Source organism: Sus scrofa, chromosome 12 (genome assembly GCF_054392235.1).
Source record: "Sus scrofa isolate SSC_HxYL_T2T_F1_AM1 chromosome 12, Sscrofa_HxYL_maternal_Yorkshire_Landrace_v2.0, whole genome shotgun sequence".
NCBI classification, from domain to species: Eukaryota; Metazoa; Chordata; class Mammalia; order Artiodactyla; family Suidae; genus Sus; species Sus scrofa.
In genome coordinates, this window is record NC_139394.1 from 14,592,357 (window position 1) to 14,612,117 (window position 19,761).

General features: G+C 41.3%; 1 protein-coding gene across 26 annotated transcripts in view; it reads right to left on the reverse strand.

The window, feature by feature from the left end:
- The window catches only part of CEP95 (centrosomal protein 95), a 63,951-nt gene that overhangs the window by 24,989 nt on the left and 19,201 nt on the right, over positions 1–19,761 (reverse strand). For 15 of the 26 annotated variants that reach the window (XR_014820930.1, XM_084984007.1, XM_021066755.2 and 12 more), the window contains 5 exons: positions 5,052–5,183; positions 3,529–3,722; positions 1,404–1,516; positions 1,087–1,216; positions 361–514 (listed from right to left, as the gene is read on the reverse strand). Coding sequence is in view for 24 of the 26 variants with exons in the window: in XM_021066755.2 (XP_020922414.2) it covers positions 361–514; positions 1,087–1,216; positions 1,404–1,516; positions 3,529–3,722; positions 5,052–5,183 (723 nt within the window). In the remaining 2 variants the exon portion in view is untranslated. The remainder of the gene's footprint in view (positions 1–360; positions 515–1,086; positions 1,217–1,403; positions 1,517–3,528; positions 3,723–5,051; positions 5,184–19,761) is intronic. The other 11 variants (XR_014820931.1, XM_084984020.1, XM_021066756.2 and 8 more) reach the window with 1 other exon arrangement.

A 19,761-nucleotide genomic window follows, 5' to 3' on the forward strand; every position in this document is an offset into this window, starting at 1 on the left:
CTGTGAGAATCACTTTACAATATGAGCAGATATTAAATCATTATGTTCTGCCCCTTAAGTGATGTAATTTTTATATGTCAATTATATCTCAAAAAAACTGAAAAAAAAAAAAAAAAAACGGGGACAGGAAGAAAAGATACCAGCTTTGAGAGAGTAATTTCTTTGAGGGAAAGGGAAAGAATGGACAGTGGAGATTTTAATTCTTAGAAAACCCAAAGATGTAAAGCGAATATGATTGTTAACCTCTACTACTTCTGCTTTCACATGTTTCTGAAATATTTAAAACGAGAAAGCCAGTCATTAGACCAAAGCGGTTAAGTGGCTCCTGAGGACGTCCTCATCCCAGCCTGAGACAGGTACCTGGCCTCCGCTTCGTGGGCCCATACTCCATGATGCTGTCGCTATGCTGAGACAGGGTCTCATCATTTCCACTCTCCAGGTCTCCATTTCCAACATCCTCCTCTTCACAGCCAGTCTTTTCTTTAACTCGATCGCCCAGGGCACTTTTTAACATCTATCAAGAAAATTCTTTTTAACATCTTTCATTGATTTTAGCAAGTTGAATGGAGTAGACAGATATAATCTTTTAAAAGCATTAGGCACAAGTTTTCAGATCGTTTATGCATAGTTTCTAAAGAATCTATATCAGTGCCACAAACTATTCAGTTTCAATAAACTTAAAAGTCAGATAAAAATTTAATACATTAAATGATACCCCTAAACCATAGCACTATTTTGTGAAAATCAAAGATACACCTAATTTTATACCAAATGTGTCTTTAGTGACAAAAGGAAACTATTCAGATGTATCTAAAGATAAATGACTTAATGCAATCATCAATATTAATTTAGATTTCATCAGAATTTGATAAAATTTTGGATAAATCTGTACCAAATGCAGTTATACCATAAAGGACTAGGAGGACATTCTATGTCCTACCTGCTTGACTTATAGAAGATTTTCACAGTAACTAAGACATAACTAATTCTCTAACACCTTAGCTTAACTTTCGTCTTCAATTGGAAAATTACTTAAATGTTCACCAACTATGGTAATCTCAATAAAGATAAAAAAATAAGACTTGCCCAATCTAGTTCAGAGAGGCGTTGAGATAACTTCTCTGACACTGCATGTAATTCTTGCTCTGTTAACCTCTCTCCTGCCCTCTGGGGGAAAGGTGAATCCCAGGACGAGACTGCAGCTCTGTTTTCATATCTATAATAAAAGCGACCATGTGACATGTAGGTAGACAAGTGTACGTTACTTAGTTCAAAACAACTATAATACATGTTTACCAAATATTTCATATCAGTCTTCATAGATACATTAGGAGAGAATATCTTTACCTCTTCAAATCCCTTTGCAAACAGATTATAACCATTGAAGCCTGAAGTAATGTTACCTTTTTCCTTTGGGAAGCTTCCTTGTCCTAGAGCCTTGGACCTGAGCTGGATACATTTCCTGTCCGTTATCTTTAGACAACTTGGAAGATAAGAAAACTCCATTTTCTGGTTCCTATTGAAAAGAGGAGAGTTGATTTGAAAAAGATACAAAGACGACACAAAAATAAGAACATTTTAGGTGTGGGGGAAAAGGAGGACCCATGGCACAAAGCTAGGTCCCTTTATTTTCCATGTTCTGGGGTTTCTTTTTAGAAACACATTGGTCAAAATACCCTATTGATCCCCAATGTCAAAGGAATGGAGAAATATCTATAATCTTGTACTTGGAGAAAAAGTGTGGCTCAGGATGCCATTAAAATATATAAAGATAGGAATGCCCACGTGGACCAACAGGATCCTCAGCATCTTAGGAGCACTGGGATGCAGGTTAGCCATCTGGCCCGGCACAGTGGGTTAAGGATCTGGTGTCTGCCACAGCTGCGGCATAGGTGGCCACTGTGGTTCAGTTCTGATCCCTGGCCTGGGAACTCTACATGCCCCGTGGTGCTCAGAAAAGGGGAGAAGAAAACAAAAACAAAAATAGTGGGGCTTGGGTTTCATCACTACATTAAATTAAAAAGCAGTCATTTTAAAAGAATAAATTGAAAAAGGAGTTCTCATCATGGCATAGTGGAAATGAATCCGGCTAGGAACCATGCGGTTGCTGGTTTGATCCCTGGCCTCGTTCTAGGTTAAGGATCTGATGTTGCCATGAGCTGTGGTGTAGGCCGAAGACAGAGCTTGGATCTGGCATTGCTGTGATTGTGGTGTATGTCAGCAGCTGCAGCTCCAATTCAACCCCTAGCCTAGGAACCTCCATATGCCGTGGGTGAGGCCTTAAAAAATAAATAAATAAAAGTAGATGATGTGTTTCCAAATATGAAAATTTAGGGGTTATAGCTACAACTGGACAATGAAAAAATTATCAAATAACAAGTGCAAAGTATTAAAGTCATTATATCTCGTATCAAGAAGTCAACAGAACTGTCCAAAACTGAAAGAAGGACAAAAACCTCCAAAATATGAACAGATGTGGCGTGGATCTGGCGTGGCTGTGGCTGGCAGCTGCAGCTCTGATTCAACCCCTAGCCCAGGAACTTCCATATGTCTCAGGTGTAGCCCTAAAAAAGACAAAATACTTAAAACTGAAGTTAGTGTCCTGCTCAAGAATCATTTCAAGATGAATAGTCCCACTTAACCACTCAGGTCAAGAAACAGAATATTAACAGCAACTCAGAAGCCCTTCCACCATCCCCACAAACCTTTTCCAAATGCAACAATTATCCTTTGATCCCTTTTTTCTCTCATTTTATCCATCACTTTATCTAAATAGATGCAGAGAATGTTTAGAATGATGGTCACTAATGTTAACTGCTCCTTTTCTGCATTGCTTGAATTTCTACTAATGAGAATGTATCAATGTTTATAAATTTACCCTTGACATATACCTAAGTATTCTTATTTCTAGGAAGACAGGAACAAGATGAGTGTATAAAAAATAATTTAATTTTCAAATAAAAGAGTGGAAGAATAGGCCAAAATATTAATAGTTTGCGCTGAATTGAAGGAATATGGAAGAAAGACTATTTTTCACTTTCTTATACTTTAAACATGTTTTAATTTTATACTCATCCTGTCCCTATCTTCCCACAGTAAGAACATACAGGTGTATGCAGAGGTAAATCTTAAGACGTACAGTGCTCTGGAGTTCCCGTTGTGGCTCAGCAGAAACGAATCTGACTAGGAACCATGCGTTTGTGGGTGTGACTCCTGGCCTCGCTCAGTGGGTTAAGGATCTGGCGTTGCCATGAGCTGTGATGTAGGTTGCAGACTCGGCTTGGATCTGGCATTGCTGTGGCTGTGGCGTAGGCTGGTAGCTGCAGCTCCAATTAGACCCCTAGCCTGGGAACCTCCATATGCCGTGGGTGTGCCCCCCCACAAAAAGCATAAATACATAAATAATGAGCCAAAAAAAAAGTAGTACAGTGCTCTGATTAGTGCAGTATCCTTGACTATTATTCTAGCAGAGACCTATTAAAATCTATAAACAGTTCTGTCCAACTGAAATCAAGCTTTTCCACTCACCACAGAAAATGCTGTGCCCTCTCCAGTGGAATTCATGGTGGGGGAGCAGTGACTTGAACGCAAATATTCTTTTCCTATGGGGCAAGGAGCTCGAGGCTCTGAAGGGTGGAAAGGTGGATGTAAAGGAATAGCTGATCGAATAGGCTCCCCTAATTTCTTAGCACTTGGAATCATATCCACAGAAGGAGTTTCTGCTAGTTGGACAAATTAAAGTAGACATTAAAATCAAGCTCCAAGAAATAAATCATTTTATATAGAAACATAAACCTATATAAACATGTTCAAACACAACTTAAAAATATATTTTAAACTTGATTTAAGGAGTTTCCCAGTGGCCTAGTAGTTAAGGACTCAGTGTTGTCACTGCTGTGGCTCAGGTTACTGCTGTGACTTGGGTTCAATTCCTGGCCTAGGAACTTCTGCATGCCACAAGCACAGTCAGAAAGTTAAACTATAAGAAATTAAAATAAACCTGATTAAAAAAAAAAAAGCACACTAAAGGAGTTCCCTGGTGGTGTGGTGGTTAGGACTCAGCGCTTTCACCACTGCAGCCTGCATTAAATGCCTAGTCTGGGAACTAAGATCCCACATCAAGGTGCTGCATGCTGTGGCCAAAAAAGAAAAACAAACAAACAAACAAACAAAAAATCCAAAAAACAAAAAAACACACCAAAAAATTTTTTTTTAAATTAGGGACTCACCCTCAGTAAATAAGTAGGGACCTATTTAAAGCAGGAAGAATGTAATTTTAATGTTACCGTCATAAAAATGTTACCTAAAAAGTAAATGAAAAATAACTAAAAACATAAATGTCCTGGAGTTCCCATAGTGGTTCAGTGGTTAATGGGCCTGACTAGGAACCATGAGGTTGCGGGTTTGATCCCTGGCCTCGCTCAGTGGGTTAAGGATCCGGCATTGCTGTGAGCTGTGGTGTAGGTTGAAGATGCGGCTCGGATCCCAAGTTGCTGTGGCTGTGGTGTAGGCCAGCAGCTACAGCTCCAATTCGACCCCTAGCCTGGGAACCTACATATGCCAAGGGTGCAGCTCTGAAAAGACAAAATAAATAAATAAATAAATAAATAAAAAATAAATGTCTCAAAGAACAGCTACACAAATTATACAGTTCATCCACATGTTATAAAAACAGCCATCAACAATGATTTTCTATAATACTAACCATATGAAAATCCCAGAGATAATACAGAAATGAGAATATTTTTCATGTTAAAATAATTCCAAGACTACCAACTGACATACTAATGTATCAGAGAGTCCTACTCTCTTAAAGTCTTTGAGGAGAGAGGATTTAGATAATAAAATAGTGGATGCAAGACATGTGACCAAAGACCATCTTAAGAAGAAATCTGAGCTCATAATAGCAAATATTTACAAATGAGGTCATGTAAAACCAAAAAGTATTGCCTTAACTGTAGAGCAACCAAAGTAATAAGCAATCATCTCCAGAACTACTGTCTCCAACTCACAACAACAGTCTCAAGAACTCATAACACATTCCTACTCACGGTCTTCGACAAAGGATGTTCTACTCCTGGACAAAAAACTCGATGAAGGGAGATTCAACACTTCTTCATGTGAGTTAGAACATGGTAGAGTTAGGTCTTTTTTAGACTGCATTTCGTTGGTACCTTGGGCACCTAGAAAAGAAAATATTAAAGGTAAAAATTTTTTATTGCTGTTAGCTAAAACCTAAGCGTTTTGTACCCAGAGGATAAAAATCTCAGAAATGACGTAACACAGAACTATGATTGGTCTGATTGTTCAAAATACCAATTACTTTTAATAACTATCAAACAGCAATTTGTAGTTCTGAAGCTCAGAATCATTCATATAACTTAAAAGCAAAGTAATACACAATGTTTCATTTCTTTGCTTTAGAAAAATATGTACCACAGTTGTAGAAATGCTGACTGCTGCACAAGTATATCTCTGAGCTAGAGGTCTTGGCTGGTTCTATAATCAAAAACGTATAGGCCAAACAAATTGTTTTGTCTAATTTTTCGATGCTTAATATTTTGCATTAGTTTTATAATATTATCACATAGAGAGTTACATAGTCTGAAATTGAGGGAATATCTACTTTGCTCCCTTAGAAATCTGTAATACAAAAACTCATAAACAAACTGGATGAATGACTTCTCTCTAAATGACTATTTATCTATCCTTTATTCGACTTTATGAAAGACTTCTCCATAAATTTATTCCTCACTTTGAAGGTATGAGAATGTACCCTGAAAACTCAATGTTACCAATATGGTCAACTGATAAAAATCAGTAACGACAGAAAAATTCACCTTATTCAGATCTCAAAATCCACACCATTTATCCTAAGACACTGTATTTTGAGACTATTGATGCTCATGTCTTTTAAAAACCATCTAATATCTCTTTTTGTGCTCTCCTTTCCCACAACCCAGTGCAATACAGCCATTTTCACATCAAAATGTTTCAAATGTGAATCTTCCTACTTAACATTTCATATGCATATCCTCTAAGATATAATGTTCAAAATTCACAACTTGGGCCACAATTTCTCTACTACCTGATACTGAATTTGTCATCAGTGACCCCAGACTGGTTAATTTTTAACTGGGCCCATTTTCTTTCTTTTTTTTTTTGGTCTTTTTAGAGCCCCACCTGCAGCATATGTAAATTTCCAGCCTACGCCACAGCCACAGCAGATCTGAGATTCTTAACCTGCTAAGCCACAACAGGAACTCCGATCTGGCGCATTTTTTTCTTCAGTTTCTTGAATGACATTTCATAGACTTTTTCTTTTTGATGGGATTTCTCCTAAAATCTTATGCTTGGTTATCATGTGGAACTTCCAATTTTTCAGATTGAAAGTTATACACTCAAATGTCTCTCCAAGATCTTCACACTGTTTTACAACATTCTTTTTAATCACTGCAGAGACTGTGAACTTCTCTATTGTAAACATTAATACCTAACATCTCATTTACCGTCTCCCCCCACCCCCCAAAGAGTCCTTGGAGACATAATGCACTGTATAGTGACTTCAGTTAGTACTGTATTAGAGGTGTCCTGGGCACTGGAGACCTCTCCTCTCTAAGAAGTCTGGCTCACACAACCTGTAAAGCAAAGTCCAGCTCTTGCAGAGGCCTCATCACCCCCTCCCCCACTTGAGTCACAGAGCAGCAGTGCCTCGTCTGGGAGCCAGCCAGGTTTGCACCATGATGAGAACCTGCGGTGTATCCTGTATACAAGGTGCTTACAGAGGGATGTCTCCTCAAGTTACACAAAAGATTTAAGGAAGGGAGATCTGGCAAGGATGGTGGAGTAGGAGTAGAAAGATCCTGAGCTCACCTCCCCTCATGGGCACATCAAAATCACAACTATCTGCAGAATAACTATCAATGAAAAACACAAGAACCTACCAAAAAAGTTCTACAACTAAAGACATAAAGAAAGAACCATGACAAGATAGGCAAGAGAGGCAGACATGATATAGTCAAGTCCCATATTCCCAGGTGGGCAACCCACAAACTGGAGAACATTTCTATTGCAGAGGTTCTCCAAAAGGAGTGAGAGGTCTGAGCCCAAACACTGGGCTCCCCAGCCCAGTAGTCGTGCACCGGGAAGGAGCCCCCAGAGCATTTGGCATTGAAAGCCAGTGAGGCTTACTTTTGGGAGTCCCAGGGGGCTGGGGGAAAGAGATTTCACTCTCAAAGGGCAAACATAAAATCTCTCATACTTCATCCAAGACCCAGGGCAGAAGCAGTAATTTGAGAGCAGCCTGGGCCAGACCTACCTGCTGATCTTGGAGAGACTCTCAGACAGGCAGGAGGCAACAGCAGCTCACCCTGGAAACATAAGACACTGGCAGCAGCCATTTTAAAGAGAGCTGCATTTACCATGTGGACACGGGTATTGGAAAGAGCCACTGTGGAATCCTCCCTCTTGCTCATTAGTGCCAAGACCCAGCCTCACCCAAGAGCCTATAGGTGCCAGCACTGGGACACCTCAGGCCAAGCAACTAACTGGGCAGGGACACAGCCCCACTTATCAGCAAACAGGCTGCCTTAATGATACCCTCAGTCCACAGGCCTCTGTACCACAGCCCTGCCCACCAGAGGGCCCAAGACCCAGCTCTAACCACTGTGGGCAGGGACCAGGCCTAGAATTCCCTGGCCTCCAGGAAGCCTGTTTTAGCTTCTGGACCAGCCTCACCCACCAGGGGGCAGACACTAGACTCAAGGAAGCTACAATTCCCCATCCTATGGACTTTGCCCTCCCATTAGTAGACAAGATCCTGCCCTGGGAGCAGCTGTGCCCTGGCCCTGCCCACCAGCAGGCCAACACAAGCTTACTAGACTGCCCAGTCAGCCTAGTAACACCCCAGATCTCATACCCAACTGTATCAGGAATCCACAACCACCCACTCCCCACCCTCCCGATCAATCCCCATCAGCGATCCAATACCAATTCTGGGACTCCAGGACCTGGCTCTACCTGCCAGTAGGCTGGCACTAACCTAGGACCTGGCTTCACCCACTAGTGGGCAGGCAACAGGCCCAGAGTCTTCTGGACCCGGACTCCACCCATCAGTGAGCCAGCATAGGCTCTGGGGCAAACCTGGCAGCCTCCATGTGAGGCAAGACCTGGAAAGCAACTAGACCAGAGGCCAACCAAGCTTACTAGACTGCCCAGTCAGCCTGCCACAACAGGAGGACCCACACAACCATAACAGGGAGAACCCCCCCTTGTCAGGAGACAAGAAGGGAATGCACTGCTGAAAAGCATAAGACATCTCCTAAAAAAGGCCACTTATCCAAGATTGGAAAACAAAGCCAACGTACCAAAGACATAAAAATAAAAAGAGCAACTTAAGCAAAATGCAGTGACAGAAGAAATGTTCTAGACAAAGGAACAAGGTCAAACCCCAGAAGAAGAACTAACTGAGGTGGAGGGAGGCAATCTTCCCAAGGAGTTCAGGGTAGGGATTGTAAAGATGATCAAAGAACTTGGGAGAAGAAGAGATGCACAAAGCGAGAAGTTAGAAGTTCTTATCAGGGTTAGAAAATATAAAGAACTAAACAGACATGAAGAATACAATAAGTGAAATGAGAAATACCCAGAAGGAATCAATAGTAGACTGAATGATGCGGAGTAATGAATAAGCAAAATCACTAATGCTAAACAGAAAAAAAGAACAAAACGAAATGAGGACAATCTAAGACTGTCTGTGGAAACACCAAGTGCACTAATATTTGCATTATAGGAGTTCCAGAAGGAGAAGAGAGAAAGAGGCCAATGATATATTTGAAGACAAAATAGCTGAAAACTCCTCTAATCTGGGAAAGAAAACAGACATCCAAATCCAAGAAGCACAGAGAATCATATACAAAATTAACCTAAAGAGGAACACATCAAGACACTGCAGTAAAGGAGTTCCCACTATGGCTCAGTGGTTAGAGAACTCGACTAGCATCCATGAGGATGTGGGTTCCATTCCTGGCCTCACTCAGTGGGCTAAAGATCTGGTGCTGCCATGAGCTGTGGTGTAGGTTGCAGACATGGCTCAGATTCCACGTTGCTGTGGCTGTGGCACAGGCTGGCAGCTTCAGATCCAATGGAACTCCTAGCCTGGGAACTGCCACATGTCACAGGTGTAGCCCTAAAAAAAGGACAAAACAAAACAACACTGTAGTAGAAATGGCAAAACTTAAAAAGAATATTAAAAGCAACAAGAGAAAAGCAACAAATAACATTAGGGGAACTTCTATAAGGCTGTCAGCTACTTTTTCGCAGAAATTGTGGGACAGAAGGAACTGCACAATGTATTTAAAGTGATTTGAGGAGTTCCCGTCGTGGCGCAGTGGTTAATGAATCCGACTGGGAACCATGAGGTTGCGGGTTCAGTCCCTGCCCTTGCTCAGCGGGTTAACGATCCGGCGTTGCCGTGAGCTGTGGTGTAGGTTGCAGACGCGGCTCGGATCCTGCGTTGCTGTGGCTCTGGCGTAGGCCGGTGTCTACAGCTCCGATTGGACCCCTAGACTGGGAACCTCCATATGCCGCGGGAGCGGCCCAAGAAATAGCAACAACAACAACAACAAAAGACAAAAAGACAAAAGACAAAAGACAAAAAAAAAAAAAAAAAAAAAAAAAAAATAAAGTGATTTGAAAGGGAAAAACCTACAGCCAAGAATATTCTATTCAGTAAGGCTCCTGTTAGGATTTGATGGAGAGATCAAAAGCGTTACAAACAAGCAAAAGCATTCAAGCAAGAGTTCAGCATCACCAAATCAACTTTACAACAAATGTTAAAGGAACTTCCCTATGCAAAAATGTACAGGCTGTGACTAGAAACAAGAAAATTGCAAAATGAAAAAATTCATTGAGAAAGGCAAATATACAGTAAAGGTAGGAAATCATTCACACGCAAAGCTGTAAGATTAAAAGACAGTAATATTAGATTGGGTCAAGATGGCAGAGGAGTAAGATGTGGAATGCACCTTCTCCCACAAATACATTAAAAAAAAAAAATGTAGAACAATTCTCACAAGAACATCTACTGAATGCTGGCAGAAGACCTCAGACTTCCAAAAGGGGAAGCAAATCTCCTCATGAGTTCCCACTGTGGCTCAGTGGAAACAAACCCAACTAGTACCCATGAGGATGAGGATTCGATCCCTGGCCTTGTTCAATGAGTTAAGGATCCGGCGGTGCCATGAGCTGAAGTGTAGGTCACAGACAGGGCTTGGATCTGGCACTGCTGTGGCTGTGGTGTGGGCTGGCAGCTGCAGCTCCAATTCAATTCCTAGCCTGGGAATTTCCATGTGCCCCAGGTATGGCCCTAAAAAGCCAAAAAAAAAAAAGAAAGAAAGAAAGAAAAAAGAAAATCTCCATGTAACTGGGTAGGACAAAATGACGGAGAAAAAAAAGAAGGTAGAAAAAGGAATTAGGACAGGACCAGCATCCCTGAGCAGGAGTTGTGAAAGAGGAAAGGATTCCACACTCTGGAAGGCCTCCTGACTGGTGGTGAGATCATCAGGGGTAGAAGAAGAGCTTCAAAACCTTGGAGAGAAAGGGCAGCAGCCAGTCTGAGGAGAGCAAAGCAGAGAGAATGCCACACCCGACGGTCAGTGCTGCCTCCTGGCACACCCCAGCCTGAGATGTTTGTTCGCTGGGGCAAGCAGGGTCTGGTTGCTGAGGCTCAGACTTCAGAGATCAGGACTAGGACTGGCTGTGTGGGAACGGCCTGAGGGGACTAGGGAGCGGTGTGCCACAGCCAAGGGAGTGCAGGAGGAGACCAGGGCCCACCAGAGAAGGAAGGCACCATTGTTGAGGAGTGTGAAAGAAGGGGATGGTGCTGCCATAGGAACTTCTTTGTGTGTGCAGGTTCTCAGACAGCAGAGCACCACTTGCCTGGGCTACAAGGGCAGGTGCAGGCTGCAACAACCATCTCAGGCTCCAGAGGAGGGCACGACCAAATGCTGCCAAGCGTCCCATGACCAGGCACCACCTGCCTCCTCCCTGGGAGTGTGCATTCTCCATCATCACTGCCAAGGGTCCCTCGACCCAGCACTACTTGTTGCTACAACCTCCCCAGGGGTTGCCACTGCTGCCAAGGGTCCTGTAACTGGTCCACTCACCACTCCCACCCCCAGAAGTGCACATGGCCTGCCCATACATTTGACAACCTAGAAGAAAAGGACTGCTTTCTAGAAACATACAGCCCACCAAAACTGAGTCAAGAACAAAGAGATAATCTGAAAGGACCAATCACTAGAAAAGAAGTAGAATCTGTATTAAAAACAAAACAAAACTCCCTATACACAAAAGTCTAGGACCAGAACGCTTCACAGGCTAATTCTACCAAACATACAAACAACTTATATTGATCCTTCTCAAACTCCCCCAGAAAATTGAAGAGGAGGGAACACTCCCAAAGACCATTAAGCCAACGTCACCTAATACCAAAACCAAAGATACTACCAAAAAAGAAAATAATAGGCCAGTATCTTTGATGAACATAGATGCAAAAATTCTTTTTTTTTTTTTTTTTTTTTTTTTTTGTCTTTTTGCCATTTCTTGGGCCGCTCCCGCAGCATATGGAGGTTCCCAGGCTAGGGGTCTAATCGGAGCTGTAGCTGCCGGCCTCCACCAGAGCCACAGCAACGCGGGATCCGAGCCGCGTCTGCAACCTACACCACAGCTCACGGCAACGCCGGATCCTCAACCCACTGAGCAAAGCCAGGGATCGAATCCGCAACCTTATGGTTCCTAGTCGGATTCGTTAACCACTGCGCCACGACGGGAACTCCAGATGCAAAAATTCTTAACAAAATTCTAGCAAACTGAATCCAACAACACATAAAAAAGATCATACACCATGACCAAGTGGGATTCATCCCAGGTTCAACAGGATGGTTCAACATACACAAATCCATGTAATACACCACACTAACAAAAGAAAAGTCAAAAACTACATGATCATCTCAAGAGATGCAGAAAAAGCAATGGACAAAATTCAACATCCATTCATGATTTAAAAAAAAAAAAAAAAAAAAAGGAGTTCCCATCGTGGCTCAGCAGTTAACGAATCCGACTAGGAACCATGAGGTTGCAGGTTCGATCCCTGGCCTTGCTCAGTGGGTTAAGGATCCGGCGTTGCCGCGAGCTGTGGTGTAGGTTGCAGACAGGGCTCGGATCCCGCATTTACTGTGGCCCTGGTGTAGGCCGACGGCTACAGCTCCGATTCGACCCCTAGCCTGGGAACCTCCATATGCCACAGGAGCGGCCCTAGAAATGGCAAAAAGACAAAAACAAAACAAAACAAAACAAAAAATCCCTTACCAAAGTGGGTATAGAAGAAACATATTTCAATATAATAAAAGCTATTTAAGATACACCAACAGCCAATATACTACTTGATGGAGAAAAGCTAAAAGCCTTTCTGATAAAATGTGGAATGAGACAAAGATGCCCACTCTCACCTCTTCTTTTCAACACAGTCTTACGTTGGAAGTTTTAGCTGCAGCAATCAGACAAGAAAAAGAAATAAAAGGTATCCAAAATGGAAAAGAAGAGGTAAAATTGTCACCATATTCAGATGACATGATACTATATAGAGAAAACCCAACGACTTCACAAAAAAACTACTAGATCTGATAAAGGAATTCAGTAAAGTAGCAGGATACAAGATTAACATTCAGAAATCAGTTGTGTTTCAGTATAGTAACAATGAAATATTAGAAAGAGAATGTAATAAAAAAATTACCTTTTAAATGCCCCCCGCCAAATAACCTGGGAATAAACCTAACCAAGGAGGTAAAAGACTTATACACTGAGAACTATAAAACATGAATAAAGGTGATTAAGATTCAAATAAATGAAAAACTATCCCATGCTCCTGCATTAGAAGGATTAATATTGTTAAAATGGCAATACAACCCAAAGCAATTTACAGATTTAACGCAATCCCTATCAGATTACCCATGACATTTTTCACAGAACAAGAATAATCCAAAAATTTACATGGAACCATAAATTTCCATAAGACCCAGAATATCCAAAGCAATCCTGAAGGAAAAACAAAACAAAACAAAACAAAACAGGAGGTTTAACTCCCAGACCTCAGGAAATACTACAAAGCTACAGTAATCAAAAGTATGATAATGTTACAAAAACAGACATATGGATCAATGGAACAGAATAGAGAGCCCAGAAATAAAACACACACCTATGGTCAACTAATCTGCAACAAAAGAGGCAAGAATATAAAATGGGAAAAAGACGGTCTCTTCAGTAAGTGGTGCTGGGAAAGTTGGTCAGCTGCATGTAAATCAATAAAATTAGAACACACCCTCACACCATGCCAAAAAATAAACACGAAATGGTTTAAAGACTTAAAACATCAGACATGACACCATAAAATTCCTAGAAGAGGACATAGGCAAAAGCTTCTCTGACATAAATCATACATATTTTTTTATTAGGTCAGTTCCCCAGGTCAAGAGAGTTAAACCAAAAATAAACAAATGGGACCTAATCAAACCTACAAGCTTTTGAACAGCAAAGGAAACAATAAAAAGAATAAAAAGAAAAGCTTCAGAATGGGGAAAAATATATGTAAACAATGCAACAAGAGCTTAATCTCCAAAATACACACACAACTCATACAACTCAACAACAAAAGAAACAACCCTATCTAAAAATGGACAGAAGACCTAATAAACATTTCTCCAGAGAAGACATACACATGGCTAGTAGGGACATGAAAAGATGCTCAACATCACTAATTATTAGAGAAATGCAAATCAATGAGGTGCTATTTCATACCGGTCAGAATGGTCATCACTAGAAAGTCTACAAATGGAGAGGGTGTGAAGAATAGGGAACCTTCCTACACTATTAGTCGGACTCTAAGTTGGTGTGACCACTATGGAAAAGAGTATGGAGGTTCCTCAGGAAAGTAAAAATAGAATTACCATATGATCCTGGGCATATAACTGAACAAAACTATAATTCAAAAAATACATGCACCCCTATATTCACAGCAGCATTATTCACAAAAGTCAATGTTAACAATCTAAACGTCCATCAACAGATGAATGGATGTGATACATAAACACAATGGAATACTACTCAGCCATGAAAAGAACAAAGTAATGCTATTTGCCACAACATGGATACAACTAAAGATTCTCAAATGAAGTGAAGTCAAAAAGAAAAAGACAAATACCACGTGATATCACTTACATGTGGAACCTAAAATATGGCACAAATGAACCTATTTATAGAACAGAAACAGACTCACAGATATGGAGAACAGACTTGTGGTTGCTGGGGTCGGTGGGGGGAAGAAGAGGGATGGATTGGGAGTTTGGGGTTAGTAGATGCAAACTATTACATTTAGAATGGATAACCAATGATGTCCTACTGTATAGCACAGGCAATTATATCCAATCTCCTGGGACAGACCATGATGGGGGAAAAAATGTGAAAAAGAATGAATATATATGTGTAACTAAATCACTTTGCTGTACAGCAGAAACCAGTACAACACTGTAAATCAACTATACTTTAATTAAAAAAAATCAACTATACTTTAATAAAAAAAATTTTTAGGAGTTCCTGTTGTGGCTGAGTGGGTTAAGAACCCAACATAGTATCTGTGAGGATGTGGGTTCAACTCCTGGTTTTGCTCAGTTGGTTAAGGATCTGGCATTGCCACAAGCCACAGTGTAGGTCCCAGATGTGGCTTGGATCCAGTGTTGCCATGGCTCTGGTGTAGGGCCTGCAGCTGCAGTTCCAATTCAACTCCTAGCCAGGAACTTCCATATACTCCAAGTGCGGCCATACAAAGAAAAAAAAATTTTTTTTTGGTCTTTTTGTCTTGTTGTTGTTGTTGTTGCTATTTCTTGGGCCGCTCCCTCGGCATATGGAGGTTCCCAGGCTAGGGGTCCAATCGGAACTGTAGCCACCGGCCTACGCCAGAGCCACAGCAATGCAGGATCCGAGCCGCGTCTGCAACCTACACCACAGCTCACGGCAACGCCAGATCATTAACCCACTGAGCAAGGGCAGGGACCGAACCCGCAACCTCATGGTTCCTAGTCGGATTCGTTAACCACTGCGCCACGACGGGAACTCCTTTTTTTTTTTTTTTTTTTTTTTGTCTTTTTGTTGTAGAAAAAAAAAATTTTTTTAAACAAAAGCAGTAAAATCATCTATAGCCACAGTAAGTAATTAAGGGATAATCAAAACAATTAGATGTGGAGTTCCCATCGTGGTGCAGTGGTTAACGAATCCGACTAGGAACCATGAGGTTGCGGGTTCGGTCCCTGCCCTTGCTCAGTGGGTTAACGATCCGGCGTTGCCGTGAGCTGTGGTGCAGGTTGCAGACGCGGCTCGGATCCCACGTTGCTGCGGCTCTGGTGTAGGCCAGCAGCTACAGCTCCGATTAGACCCCTAGCCTGGGAACCTCCATATGCCGCAGGAGCGGCCAAAGAAATAGCAAAAAGACAAAAAAAAAAAAAAAAAAAAAAAAAAAAAAAAAAAAAAAAAAAACAATTAGATGTAAGATATGACATCGGAGTTCCTGTTGTAGCTCAGCAGTAACAAACCCAAGTACTATCCATGAGGACAGAGGCTCAATTCCTGGCCCCAAACAGTGGGTTAAGTGGTGTTGCCATGAGCTGTGGTGCAGGTTGCAGATGTGGCTCGGATCCGGCATTGCCATGGCTGTGGTGTAGGCCAGCAGCTGCAGTTCTGATTTGACCCCTGGCCTGGGACTTCCATATGCTGTGGGTATGGCCATAAAAAGACAAATAAATAAATAAATAAATAAGACATGATATCATAACCAGTAATTATGAGATGTTCTCCTGTGGTGCAACAGGTTAAGGATTTGGTGTTTGTCACTGTAGCAGCTCAGGCTGCTGCTGTGGCACAGGTTTGATACCTGGCTGGGAACTTTCTATGGGTGCAGCCAAAACAAAACCAAAACAAAACAGTAACCATGAGTGAAGGAGAATATAAATGCAGGGTTGTTAAAATGCATTTGAAAGTAAGAGATCAGCAACTTTAAACTTCCATTTGAAGAGTTCCCGTTGTGGCTCAGCGGAAATGAATCTGACTAGTACCCATGAGGACACAGGTTCGACCCAGGCCTCGCTCAGTGGGTTAAGGATCTGGTGTTGCTGTAGCATAGGCCAGCAGTTACAGCTCTGATTAACCTCTAGCCTGGGAACCTACATATCCTGTGAGGCCCTAAAAAGTAAAAAAGAGAAACAAAAACTTCATTTTCAAATGGAAATTTAAAAAACTGGGGTAGCAATACTTATATCAGACAAAATAGACATTAAAGACATTAAAGGGTCAATTCAAGATGATGTAACAATTTTAAGTATATGAACCCAAATAGATCAAGCAAATATTAACAGACATAAAAGGAAAAACTGCCACTATCGCAGTAATAGGAAGGGACTTTAACAGCCTACTAACATCAATTGAAAGATCATCTAGAAAGAAAATAAGGAAACAATGTCCTTCAATGACACATTAGACTAGATGGGCTTAACAGTTATAAATATAGAACATTCCATCCAAAAGCAGTGGAATACATATTCTTCTCAACTGCACATGGAACATCCTCCAGGACAGATCACATGCCAGGCTACAAAACAAGCCTTGGTAAATTTAAGAAAACTGAAATTAGATCAAGCATCTTTTCTGACCACAGTGCTATGAGACTAGAAATCAACTACAAGGATAAAAAAAAAATGCAAAAAACACAAACATGTGGAGACTTAGCAATATGCTACTAAACAATCAATGCATCACTGAAGAAATCATAGAGGAACTGAAAAACACCTGGAGACACATGAAAATAAAACACAACAATCCAAAATCTACAGGATGCTCAAAAACAACACAATAATCCAAAATCTATGGGATGCAGCAAAAACAGTTCTAAGAAAGAAGTTACCTCAGGAAACAAAATTCTCAAACTAACTTTACTCTTACAGGAACTAGAAAAAAGTAAGAAAAAACAAAACCCAAAATTAGTAGATGGAAAGAAATCATGAAGATCAAAGCAGAAATAGATAAAATAGAGAATGAACAACAACAACAAAAGATCAATGAAACTAAGAGTTGGTTCTTTGAAAAGACAACAAAATTGATAACTTTTAGCCTCACATCAAGAAAGCGAGACATGGTCCAAATCAATAAAATCAGAAATGAAAAAGAAGTTACAACCAGCACCAAAGAAGTACAAAAGACCATAAGAGATTACTACAAACAACTATATGCAAATAAAACAGACAACATAGAAGCAATGTACAAATTCTCCAAAACGTACAATATCCCAAGACTGAACCATAAAGACATGGAAAATATGAACAAACCAATTACCAGTAATGAAACTGAATCAGCAACTTAAAAACCCCCAACAAACAACAGTCCAGGACCAGATGGCTTCATAGGGGTTTATACCAAACAGAGAACAGTTAATAACTATCCCTCTCAAACTACTCCAGAAAATTGCAGAGGAAGGAACACTTTCAAACCTATTCTATGAGGCCACCATCACCCTGATATAAAAACCAAAGACACCACAAAAAAAGAAATTTACAGGCCAATATCACTGATGTACACAGACACAAAAATTCTCAACAAAATATTAGCAAATCAAATCCAACAATGCGGAGTTCCCGTCGTGGCGCAGTGGTTAACGAATCCGACTAGGAATCATGAGGTTGCGGGTTCGGTCCCTGCCCTTGCTCAGTGGGTTAACGATCCGGTGTTGCCGTGAGCTGTGGTGTAGATTGCAGACGTGGCTCGGTTCCCGCACTGCTGTGGCTCTGACGTAGGCCGGTGGCTACAGCTCCGATTCAACCCCTAGCCTGGGAACCTCCATATGCCACGGGAGCGGCCCAAGAAATAGCAACAACAACAACAACAAGACAAAAACAAAAACAAAACCAACAAATTAAAAAACAAAAATCCTATGATCATCTCAATAAATGCAGAAAAAGCTTCTGACAAAACTCAACATCCATTTGTCATTTAAAAACAAAAACAAACAAACAAAAAAAAACAACCATTCTCCAGAAAGTGGGAACAGAGAGAACATACCTCAGCATAATAAAGGCTATACGTGACAAGCACACAGCTAACACCATGCTCAACAGTGAAAAGATGAAAGCATTTCCCCTAAGATGTTATGCAGATGACATGATGCTGTGACATACAAAATCCTAAAGATGTTTTTAGGAAACTACTAGAGCTCATTAATGAATCTGGTAAAGTTGCTGGATACAAAAATAATATACAAAAATCTGTGCATTTCTATACATTAACAACAAAATATCAGAAAGAGAAATTAAGGAAACAATCCCATTTACCATCCCATTAAAAATAATAAAATATTCCACCAGCAGCAGCACCAGGAGGAGTGGACAGTGGTCAGCTCTGGAACTCCAACAGTGCCAGCAGTGGACAGAGGGGACTTGTCACTGCCCCTTCCATCCATGCCCAAAACCACACTCCTGGACCCTTCACCCTAGTGACTGACTGACCTCAGCTTCTCCCTCTGAAGTTCGAGTCTCCAAAAATCAGAATATGGGCTGGGAGGGAGGTGGGAGGTAGGCAGGCTGCAGGGAAAAGCTTGATCTCTGTTTCTCTCAGGAGCAGTTTGGGCATCCCCAGCTCTTTTCTCCTCTTCCCCTGTGAAGATGACCCAGATCTTGCTTCTTTCCCAAGGAGAAATGAGGTACTCCTCCTGTCCTTGAAGGATCTCCTCTCTCCTAGCCTTTGTCACCATGCTCTTCCCTATGACCAGCCCTGCAAGAAACTCCCTGCCAAGCTCTGCCACGATGCTGAGCTACCCTCACCAGCCAGATTTCAACACCAGAGAAAGGCAAATTCAGAGAGAGCTGATGGTGGCAATATCATCTATGGAAGGGGAGCCTTTTAACTACAATTTGGAACTTATTTTCTAAAGTCTATTTTGTAACAGTTTATTTAAGTTTAAAAGAAAAAAACAAAACAAAACAAAAAAAAAAAACAGGAGTTGTTCCCATCGGGGCTCAGTGGTAACAAACCCAACTAGTATTCATGAAGATGCGTTTGATCCCTGGCCTTGTTCAGTGTGAGCTGTGGTGTAGGTCACAAATGTGCCTCAGATCTGGCATTGCTGTGGCTGTGGTATAGGCTGGCAGCTGTAGCTCCAGTTCAACCCCTAGCCTGGGAACTTCCATATGCCATGGATGTGGCCCAAAAAAGACAAAAAAAAAAAAAAAAAATCCAAATGCTAAATGTAAGAATAAACATACCTAAGGACCTAAAAGACATGTACTCCAAAACCTATAAGACACTAATGAGAGAAACTGAAGAGGACACAAATGGAAAGATATACTATGTCCATGAACTGAAGAATTAATATTGTCAAAATGACCATACTATCAATGCAACCCTTATCAATACACCAAGGGCATTTTTCACGGAACTAGAAAAAATAAATTTAAAATTTATATGGAAACAGGAGTTCCCATCGTGGCACAGTGGTTAACGCATCTGACTAGGAACCATGAGGTTGCGGGTTGGGTCCCTGCCCTTGCTCAGTGGGTTAAGGATCTGGTGTTGCCCTGAGCTGTGGTGTAGGTTGTAGACATGGCTCGGATCCTGTGTTGCTGTGGCTCTGGCGCAGGCTGGCAGCTACACCTCTGATTAGACCCCTAGCCT